We start from the raw sequence: 11,730 nt of genomic DNA on the forward strand, positions 1-11,730 counted from the left end.
ATATTTAATAGTGCATTAGCACCAGCTTTATCAGCTCTCCAGTTGCACTGGTTTTATGCCAAGCTGTTTTAGTCACCTACTAATCCACGTCGGCAGCAGCATGAAGTTCTCTTAATGTAAGGCAGAAGTCCTGAGCAAGAGATTCTATACACGTTCTCTTTCAGCAATCAGCTATAACACTGCCTGTAAGCTTTAAGTCATAATCTGGTAATAATTGTTCTGTTTTCCTAATGGAAACATTTATTCTGGCAGAAACATTTTCTAATTTATAATCTGGTTTTGTCTCTTTCGATATTTCCTTTGTGAAAAAGAATCCCTGCTCTTCCATGTCAGGGGTGCTTACAGACAGAGCTCTTAGAAGCAGGAAAGCCTATATACCCTGCAGGTGAATGGGGACAGAAAACTACACCCTCAGGAATAAAAACTCTGTTTACTAGCAGCATTGATTATTGATGTTTCCATTTGTTCCTTTACAAGACCTAAGGCAGGCTGGATCATTCTCAGACAAATCACCTCCTATCACATTCTATTGCTGCCTGCTTCCAAAAGGGGCAGTTTTGTTCTTTTGCTTTACCTAATTGCACTACTCCTGGCATCTCTTTGACACCATAATGAACCAGCCCAGAGAGTGACAGCAGCAGCAAACTACACTCTCTCCATCAATATGGATAGTCTTCTGCCAGTTTATTTGTCATGAATGGACTCAATCACAGGGTCAGAGAGGCACTAGAGCTGAAACTGGGAATATACAGCTGGAGAAGCAAAAATGTTTTTCAGATACAGAAAATCATTAGGCCAGTTCAGCTCATGTTTGTAAAATATTTGTGCCATTTTTTAAGGATTCAAGCCAATAAGATTTGCTACAGAATTAGCTTGCCTTCCCCTCCCTGACACCCCCCCCCCCCCTTTTTTTAACGGTAATAGACTGAAGGCAAGACTGAAATGATGTTGATTTCCTGCCACTTAAGCATCAGGGATGATTAAAAGGATTTTCAAAACAAAGTTTAACAGGTTAAAAAAGAAAACCCTCAAGAACTGGCACTGTGTTTTAGAGAGTATACTTGTGTTAAGGATGAAAAACGTATTTCTGCATTTCACCAGTACACTAGGATTGTACTTCCAACTTGAAATATATTTGGGACTACTGTAAAATATAAATGCACACCTGGTAATGATAAAAACCCTGATTGTACCTAAATGCTACAGAGTCTTCTTTTCATGAAACTGGATATTGCATTGCTTCATACAAGAAAGAAAACTGCTTTAGAAGTCATTAGTCTGAACTCTGAACTTTTACAGGATGGTGGTGCTTATTACTATTTTTTCAAAACCAAAATACCACTTAACCTCCCCCAGTCCCTCCATTTTCAGCACAGACTTCTGCATATTAATGTGCTTTTTAAATGGATTCACAGTTTAGAAACAGAACCTCTTATAAAGTTTAAGTCTGACAATGTCAGAGGAAGGGGCACAACTATGAATCAATTAAGCCAATAGCAACATGCAACAAAAATGCAAGATTCCGCACTCCTTGAAGATATGCAACAGATGCACACAAAAACACGTACCTGCAGGAAGTCACCAACTGAGCTGGAATATAGAGGTCCCTTATAAATCTACCAGTAGCTATATCAAAGGAAGCCAAAGTTCTTCTGTTAGTAAGTTACCTCAAAGTATTTGTTGGTATGATCAAAGCCTTCTTGCAAATGTTTCAAATCCTCCTTCTGCAAATGGCTTGGTAGCGGAGTCTCAGATTTTCCTTTAATGATCTTCAGCAATTGAACAGGCATAGCTGCTTTATCTAAACAAAAATGATAAACAGACTCAAAGTTACTCATCTTGTTCAAATTGAGTTACTAGAAGTTGCAGTTTAGTCAGAAGGGGAGTATTTATCTACCTCTTTCATAATAAGAAAGTTTAATTATGTAAGACTAAAAAATCTTCAGAGGGATTGGCCTCATCTCTTAGTACCACGAATAGCTGGAAGAAAGTAACATTTCCTTGACAACAGACAGCCATCTAAACTACTTTATTTTGCAAACATCCCAAAACACTGCAAATGAAAACAAAATATTACTTCCTATATGAATGAATGCAAAGACTAACGTAAACAACGTGACTATTTTATGCACAGAAATGCACATTAAAAACCAAGCAGAGACTTTGAATGACTGCTTCCCCAGCACAGGCCGTGGATAAACAGTATCTATGTTCAGCTGTTTCCCTAGAAGACAACTTGCTTGCAAAGTAAAACATCTGTCATTTTAACTTATAATGAACAAAAAATGCTTATCTACAGATTAAAAAATGTTGATCAATGTATCAAGGAAAAAGAATAAAGAAAATAAGATGGACATCCATGAATGCTAAACACTGAATGCACTAGAAAAAAAGCTAAGAAATGTACAACTGTGTTGTCTTATTGTTTGTTCTCACTGAGCTAAAAGTCAATGAAATAAATTCTTGGTGACATCACTGTTATAATATTGAGAATGGGGGAGAGGAAGAGTAGTCTATTATAGTGAAGTTACGCATACGAGAAATATAAGAAAGTGATCTAGCAATAAGTAGTTATTGCTCTGTTTTCTCATTACACAGTCATCATTTTAGGGTATCCTTGGTTTTTTGCTGTACAATTTTTATTTAAAGCAGGTGTCTACAGAAAAGTCACAGCATTATCAATGTTTAGTTTTCATAAACTAAGCAAAAAAAATGCTTTCTATTTCCTAAAAACCCAGCTGGCAGTATTATAGCCACAGTCCTAATTTCAGACAGAGTTTTAGCAATTTTTGTATGACAGTGAAGGACAAAAAAAGAAAAAGTATTTTCTATACCTTTTGGATTGACAGAAAAACTTGGTATTCTACTAAATAAAAGGTTAAACTACATTTCCATTTCAGTTCAAAAGTGCTTTTTCAGTACTAGGCAGACTTAATTCCTACCAAACACTCACTCACAATTAAGTGGAAACGAGTAGCCACTGTGAAATGGAAAAAACACTAGCTCATAAGCTATAAACCAAAGTCAATGCATATAGGTGCAGACGCTCAGCAATATTATACTCTTTAAAAAAACCCCAAACTTAATTCCTCAGAAAAATCAAAATTCCACCTTACTGTCATTCCAGTGCCCAAAGATATCTGACTTCATTTACTACTCATTACTATTTCTCTAGTTGTGAATGATCATCCTTTCTCCTTCCCCATTTTCCAGGGAACTCTCCAGTGATGTCATTCTTGTCTAACAGATATTATCAAGAATTCACATTCACTAATGAGAATTCTATAAAGTAAAATACATTGGTTCAAGCATCTCTCAGCCAAAATGACTATACATTGGATGACTGGCTTTTTTTTTTTTTCCTAGCTTCCAATTTACATAATTCTCTCTTGTCATTTGTCCCAGACTGCAGCTTTTATTTTGTCATATACAACTGCAAGTGAAAAGTTGGCCATAATACAGATGAATTTTAACACTGCAATTCTTAGAAAACTAGTTAACCTTTCCCTAGCAATATCAGTTTTTTCTTAACTTTTAAGAGTTAAAAAGCAGTAATAGCAAAAGAACCTCTGGTTTCTTATGCTATTGTATCTAGGCAATAAAGTATGCACTGAAAAGCAAAATACATTCTAGAAAGTCTGATAAATATTGTAACTCAAACGGGAAAAGAGCCTGGCTTAAGGGTCTAATTTTAAATTGTAGCTTAAGACTTTGAAAACCAGTCCTCATCTACTCCAAAATACTAAGCAGCCCCAAGAACTCAGGAGACTCAGGAGCAGGAGAGTAACAAGGCCACACTGCCATGCATTTTCCCTGATTACAATATATATTTCCCTACCTCACGTTGTAAGTCAACAAGCAACTTACTTCTCTGTAACTTCCTCCCCAGTGTGGATGAAATAAGGATGCCAACATCCAAAAGACAGAGAGGCTCCAGGAGGCACTGCTACTCAAAACGCCATAGATTTTGAGCATCAGGCATAGCTTACCAAATACTGATGAATAAATTTAAGAGCTTGACTACTAAGAAGAGACAACTCAAAAAGTTTATTACCCAGGATATGTGCAGTAAGAATTTATACAGGGACAGGTAACTGGACAAGAATTATCTACTTACAAATTACCAACCTCAGTAATTATCTGTGTACAACGTTAACTTGTCCCAATTGCAAAGCAGAATGTGTTAGTTTACATCCCAAACAAACACATGACAAGTTTAAGCCTTATTACTTAAGCTTTTGAGAGTTGTCTGCCTCACAGAGAATTTTACCCTTCTGAATGGGACCCAGAAGACAAAAATGAGATCCACAACTACCTGGAATGGACGGCAGGGCAGGGAACTTCAGCATCATCAAATAGAAACAAATTCTCACTCTTTTACTGGAGTAAAACTGAAGCATTATCAAATGTCAGCTACTCGATATGAAACAGTAGATAAGAAATTCTTACAAGTGTTCACAAATCTCTAATTGGAATCTCAATACCCTTCTCCTTCATAACATCTGATGGCCAAAGAGCTAGCAAGACATAATAACAATCACAAAACTCACTAGTAATGTTGTTGACCAGTTTTGGTTTCAATGCTTGTGCTTTATTGCTGGGGTGGGGGCCGGGCACAACACGTTAATCAAGGGTGAAGCGTCAACATGCATGACACATTTTTCAGTCCTGCCATAACCTTACCAGTGAGCTGTAGAAAGCATTGGACAGGAGTTCTAACTTCTGACTGTCTGTACTATTGTGGTGGGCTGACCCTGGCCAGCCCACAGGCACCCACAGAGCCACTCATTTATCTCCCCGCAGAGAGACAGGGGAAGAGCACAGGAATGGTAAAAGCAAAAAAAATTCATGGGTCAAGACAAAGACAGTTTAGTAAGTGAAGGAAAGAGGAGGGAAAAAAAAATACACATTCCGCCCCGCCCCCCCCCCCCCCCCCCCCCCCCCGAAAATGCAAACCAAGCAATGCAAAGGCAATCACTCACCACCTCCCACAAGCAGACCAGTGCCCTAACAGTCTTTAACCAACAGCTCCCTTGGAAGACCCAGTAAAAAACCCAGTTTTTATTGCTCAGCATGACTCTCTATATGGTATGGAATGTCCTGTTGGCCGATTCATGTCAGCTGTCCCAGCTGTGTCACCTCCAAATTTCTTGTCCAACCTCAGCCTGCTCACTGGGGGAAGCAGAGGGAGAAAGAGAGAAAGCCTTGGTGCTGTGCAAGCACTGTTCAGCCACAGCTGAAATACTCGTGTGTCACCAACACCAGTTTAGTCACAAACCCCAAACACAGCACCATGCATGCTGCTCTGAAAACTCCATCCCAGACAGCTCCAGTACGCAGCTCTAAAACATATCCAATAGGATACAGTGACACCCTGTGGAAATGACGCATACTGGAGCAGTTCCTGAAGAACTGCAGTCCATGGGAAGAACCAAACCCCCATCAGAGAAGTTCGTGAAGGACTCTCTCTTGGGTAGGACCCTGTGCTGGAGCAGGGGAAGAGCACGACGAGGAAGGAGCAGTAGATATGAAGTGTTACGAACTGACCACAACCCTCATTCTCTATCCCCCTGCGCTGCTCAGTGCGAAGAGGTAGAGAAGTCAGGAGTAAAGCTAAGCCCAGGAAGATGGGAGGCGTGGGGGAAAGGTGTGGTTAGATTTGTTCTTATTTCTTATTATCCTAGTCTGATTTGATAACCAATAAATTAAATTAATTTCCCCAAGTTTGAGTCTCTTTTGCCTGTGGCGGTAACTGATGAGTGATCTCCCTGTCCTTATCTTGACCCACAAGCTTTTCATTGTATTTTCTCCTCCTGTTCTGTTGAGGAAGGGGAGAGATAGAGCAGCTTGGTGGGCACGTGGGGGCCAGCTAAGATCAACCCACCACAGCACAGAGCTAGGAGGTACAACAACAGACAGGTTTCAATTTCTGCTTGAGCTGAAGGAGAGGCAAAAGCTTAGTACAGAGATGCAGATGCTCCGTCACTGCTGACTGCTTTAACTAGTGAAGTATTGGGAGTTAGAATTTCTATAAAATATCACTAAATTATGCTAAAAATGATGCCTTTATCTGTATGTTTCCAAACATGAACCAGGATAGCATTGTCACTAGCTTACTAGGATTTCAAGCCTCTAGTGAGAACAGAAACTAGAGGTCTTACAAAGTGTTTCAGTTGAAAGTATCTACTTCACACTATATCCCAGCAGGCGGAGAAGCTGTTCTATTCCACCCAGAAACCGTGAACTTCAAAGTTAATCAGCAATATTGATCTTTATCCAGCAACGCTATAATGAGCTAGGGAGATATACAACATAATGGATTAACACCACTTCTTTTTTTTATTATTTCGCTCCGTTACGGTACTTGAGCAATTAAATAGATTTTTCTGAGGTTTTTTCCCCCCACAAAGTGGTCCAACAGCAGGATGCATTTTGTCACAATTCAAACACCGTTGTTAAGACAAAACAAAGAAAGGAACTGCGGTTTAAAAATTCATCTCCCTCTGATGACTACCCTCAAATTCTGCAGCTCCCTTGCTTTCATTTAAAAAGAGCCTTTGCCCTTTAGTGCAATTGGACAAACATTCCATGTGTGCCTTTGAAGTTACAAAGGAAAATTTCTAAAAAGGAGCCATATGTAGGCTGATGCAGTGGGACCTGTCCATATTATGTACTTACTGTATACTCCCACAATTTAGGACATTTATGTAAAAAATATTCAAGAAAAAGAGATTATTTTTTTTTCCAAATCTTAAACTTCTGTACATATAAAACTAAAGGTCATGGACTTCAACTGCTAAGCACTGAAGCTCCCAGATTCGTGTTCTCTCAAATAAAATACAAAGACACGAGTAGCCAGCTCTAAGAGCATTTAAAATAAATTTTCAAAAACAAACTGATACAGCACTGGCTTCCCAAATCTACATGAAGGTATCTTTGGTGTCGCCCCTGGTGTTCATAGCTCTCCTGAATAGCAACTAAGTGAAAATAAGTCTGTCGAGTATATTTGTTGTTCTCAAAAGGCTGACTTTGTAACACTGACAAGAATCATTCCAACCTGAGTCTGCTGCTCAAGAAATCTGTTAAGTGGCATAAGGAGAGCTAGTCATAATGATGGATGGTGTGAAAAAAAAAAACCAACCAGAGGCTGCAAGAAAGGTAGACAGCATCATGGAACATTCCTAGAACAGGAGGGACATATAACACACACACAGAGTAGAAGGAAGAAGGCATCTTTTGCCTTCCAATAGCTGAAAGTGACAAAAATATGGAGAGCGCACTACCAAAAAATGTAATAATTTTAACAAGCAAGGAATTATATGACAGGATGTACACTGTAGGAAAATCCAGAAGTAACATCCTGAAAGAGAAAGCCATACACATTACTCGCTTAAGCAAGTGAAGTACAACACTGAGGATGGCTATGGGCTGAACTTGTATGTGCTGCTCTGTCCTATCCTTGATTTTCTACATGTTAATTTCCTAGATCTTGTATTTCTTACAGTGGAACAATCTACTGCAACCCACTAGCTCCGTCTTAATTGCCTACAGAACATTAACATCTATTCCAAAAGCATAAAAACCATCTTAAACCACAGTACATCAGAAAACAATTGCTTAGTAGAAATGCCTTTGAGTAAGGGTTAACCTTCAACAGAAATAAACAGTCATTTTAGATTTTTTTTTTCTTCTGGAATGAGGACGTTACTCTATCCAAATAGTGCAGTCACAGAATGCTTCTATCTCTAAGTCCAGAAGTAAGACAAAAATTCCTCTAATACATCTGAAGGACTTTACCTCATCCTTCTCACTTGCATCTTGAGAGTTTAAACATCCACAGACCTGAACGAGGCAGCTAGGTATGGTCTGGTGTACATGCACAAGAAACAAGAAAAGCTTTTCAGTCCTTCCATCAGTTCACACAGAAACCAAAATAATTAGCATTCTCTTTTAGGTGCAGCACACCCCAGATACAAGCTCCAAGAGCCTGGTAACAGTATTTAAGACAAAGTGTACACCCAAAGGCTTATGCACTTATAGAATCAGACAGTGGCTCTACAAGAGGTTTAAAGACTCTATTTTTTGAGCTTTGCACTGAAAAATAGGGTGGTAGGAAGAACCTGACCATTTAAGTTTTTTTCTGAAAGTCTTACATCTTTTTTCTCTAGGCTTTTTAAACTTTCATTGTAATAAGAAAATAAAAATAATTTTTTAAATTGCTTAAATTATGTTTGGAAAAGAACCAGAACTCTCAGATTAGTTATATCACCCTTCAGTGCACACTGAAAATCATTAAGAAACCACAAGCTGCAGTTCCAAGTGAAGTTAGCACCACACAGACACAAACAATACAGAACTGCTGACACGAACACCAGCGCAACACGACTGAAAGACAGGAACAAAAGAAAAACAAGTCACACAAGAAAGGAAAATTTGTTCTTAGCATCAAGCCAATTCATCACTGTTTCGCCCCTTCCTCCACGCTTCTCTAAGCAACACAAAATAGCCAAATTTTGTAAGGCAATTAACATAGTAAAGCATTACAAAGTTTCTAAAAGATTTCAGTACAAAGAGCTGTAAGTAGCAAGCTCAGTATATAAAAATGTTCTCACACACTGTCAACGTTAAACTAAAGGTACCAACACACCTTATAATAGCCTAAACCTCTAGGGAACATTCTAGCAGTGCAAAACATCTTACTAGCCATGTTAGAATGATAAAGACGACCTCCTCTTAGAACTAGGAACCCCTCCATGTACATTCTGAATATACAAGTTGCTGCATTCTTTCGAGCAAGGAAAATCTCTAGGGTTCAGTGAAGATCAACAGAACTTTCAAAGATGATAACAAATCAGAAGAAAACTTATTTAACTAGTAATGGAATGATGTTCCATAGACCTCAGATATCTGAAGACATATGAGGAACAAGTAAAATAAGGAAAATAGGGTAATGACAGCCACCAAAAATGTCTTGTTTTTTAACTTCCAGATCAAGAGAAACAAGCAACTTCTGGAAGAGGACAAAGATCACAAAGCAAGACTTTTCCCCATTGCCTATAATCGATGAATAAGTCCATCATATTTGCCTTCCTCATCTAGTTCTCTAAAATATTACAATTCTATTTCCTTCAGTAAAAAAATCATCAACACACATTTATAAGACAAAAAAAGTTAAAAATATCAAACTGCTAAAAATTCAGAATATAAATGAAATACTATAGACAGTACAACTCCACTGTAAAAACTGCAAGCCCTTAACCCAGAAAAAAACAAGACTGAAAAATAAGTGTAGTAATATTGTCCATGTTGACTCCAGAGTTAACTTCATGGAGGAGGTAGTCTCAAAGATGGATCTGTTCTTCTTTTGGTTTACCCTCACAGTACATACAATAGCAAGTTATTAACACCTCTTTGCTGGATTACTCAGATCCATGCAACATTTGAGCCTCTGCTCAAGTCAAAGATATAACACAGTACTGGGACCTGACTCCAGCTGTCACTACAACAAATGGACTCTGTTGCCTCCTCTAGAACACAACTTTTTTTGAAGAACTAATGAGATATTAGCTTTGGAGCAGAAAAGCAAAGAAAACAGAAGAAGCAAGAGGTAAATTGGAAAGATTACTCCTTTCTCTACAGGCAAGAAATACTTCAGTGACACACAAAAATGACACATAGGATTAATGTCATTTTGCAAAAAGGAAGCTGTAGCAGTCACAGGCATGAGGAGATTCCTTATCTATCAAAGCAGATGCTGCTACTTGCAGCAAGACAGATATTCTCTGATTCAGAGAATGAGTTTAAAACACCTGACTCTGCGGACCTCTGGAGGAAACCTCACCAAAATTTCACGAGGAATGAAGGAATAGCCAAAAGCATCAGCATCTTACTGATGTGGTCGGTCAACATGGTAGATTTCTGAAGCCCCTGTAAACACAAACACTAATCAGTGCAGTATTTAGGCTAATGGTGCAGAAGTTAAAACAATTCCGATCTAGGTAATGCCTCACTTTAAATGTGTGCACATATGTAGACACAGCCATATGCTCTTTATACAGTTTCTGTGAAATTGTCTCATAAATACGAACATTTACACCATTGAACAAAGCAAACTGTACAGTACTACCACAAACTCAACCTGTAATCAGTCACAAGAGAAATCTTTTGTCATACAGCAGTCTTAAAGAAATCAAGAGGACCGTTCATGAAAAACAAATTATGTAGTCTGCAAATTTTGCAACAGTCTAATCTTGTAATTTGTGATTGAGAAATCTCAGGAGGAGAAAAACACCACATAGCTAACTAAAACAGAATGAGAAACCAAGTCAACAGTGCAACAGGTCTTATTCCCTTAGTCACAAGGCTTCAGTTTGCTGCTGCTACAGATCTTCAAGCACTTATCTTCCGAAATTAAGTCCTAGGCCATTCTTACTCTTAATAACACAGCGGGTACTTTTACTTGAATACAAGTAGAATTCTCAAAATAAATAACCCAGAAAACCAACCCAAAACCTCCTTCACTAATTTCAGATTATGATTTAATAATCTGATACTGCACAAAAGGGGCCACAATCAACTGTTACCTGAGGAAAATGGTTTCTTACACTGCCATTTACCTCAACAGTATTTCAGCTCTAGAAAGCAGCTATCCACTGCAAAACAGACCTCAGGAAAACAGGGCTAGAACGGAGATCCTTTCAGGATGTGAACTGTAATCACTTCAGCGAGTCAATGCAGCAACTGTAAGAAGCTGAGATCTTTAAAACCAAGATCTTATATGAATTAGCATAGACGTATAAACAACAAAAACTTTTTTCGGTACACCCAGTGCCTAAGCAGAGTGAGAAAAAAGAAAAGGACTTCTAGTCCGTAAAGGCCCGTGTGTGTCAGTGCGGGGACGCAATTCCCGCAGCAGAGACCGTGTGCAGGGCAGCTGAGCGAGGGAAGGGTGGCGCAAGGCAACTGTCGGTCTGGCAGTAGAAAGCAAAGCCTAGCAAAGCGCCAGGGTGGCAGAAGGCAACGGCACGGGCTCTACCCCGCCGGGCGGGCGGCGGCGGTCCAGAGGCCAGGTCGAGGCGGCGGGGTCTCCGGGCTACAAGAGACCTCCCTTCCACAGCCGCCCGGCCGGCCGCCCGCTCCCCTCAGCCCCGCGGAAGGCGCAGAGCAGCCCGCCACGCCTCGCTCCTGCACAGCAACCGCGCCGGCCCGCCGGCGTCGGGGCGGGCGGCCCGCCGGTACCTGTCTCGTGGCGCAGCGCGCCCACCGCGTCCGCCGCCAACCCCACTTCCGCCCGCACCGCGCTCCTACCGCCCACCGAGCATGCTCGGGCGATCGGCGCATGCGTCGCGCGGCGCCCGCCACCCCTCCGGCCCGCACAGCCGTTGGCCCCGCCAGAGGGCGGAATGAGCATGCGCTGTCCGGTGGGTGGAAGGCGCTGCCCTCACCGGTGGGGCGGGCAGAGGCCGGGCGCGGAGCGGAGGGAGGCGGGAGGGCCGGAGGGGGCGGTGCTAGCAGAGGGGAGAGCTGGGACAGTGTCCCCCTCGGCCGGGGCAAACACTGTCCCTTCGGCCGGGACATGCCGGGCTGGCCCTGTACCCCGCGGTGGGGCGGCGAGGCCCACCAGCGGCCGTGTCGGTGCAGGCCCGTTGGGGCTGCCGGCCAGCTGAGGAAGGCCCGAGGCAGCGCCGGCTCCCAGCCGACTTGGAAGGGGGTGCCCAGTTGCTGGCAGGG

The 11,730-nt window shown here is 41.1% G+C and overlaps 1 protein-coding gene across 1 annotated transcript in view; it reads right to left on the reverse strand.

Annotated features, from left to right (window-relative positions):
• Window positions 1-11,263, reverse strand: part of POT1 (protection of telomeres 1) — a 77,306-nt gene extending 66,043 nt beyond the window's left edge. The window contains exons 1-2 of the mRNA XM_086473504.1: window positions 11,239-11,263; window positions 1,668-1,801 (exon numbers count right to left, since the gene is read on the reverse strand). Of these exons, the coding sequence (XP_086329630.1) occupies window positions 1,668-1,790 (123 nt within the window). The 5' untranslated portion in view covers window positions 1,791-1,801; window positions 11,239-11,263. The remainder of the gene's footprint in view (window positions 1-1,667; window positions 1,802-11,238) is intronic.
• Window positions 11,264-11,730: the final 467 nt, after the last annotated feature.

The sequence above is a fragment of the Leptosomus discolor genome, chromosome 1 (assembly GCF_034619465.1).
Source record: "Leptosomus discolor isolate bLepDis1 chromosome 1, bLepDis1.hap2, whole genome shotgun sequence".
Taxonomy (NCBI): domain Eukaryota; kingdom Metazoa; phylum Chordata; class Aves; order Leptosomiformes; family Leptosomidae; genus Leptosomus; species Leptosomus discolor.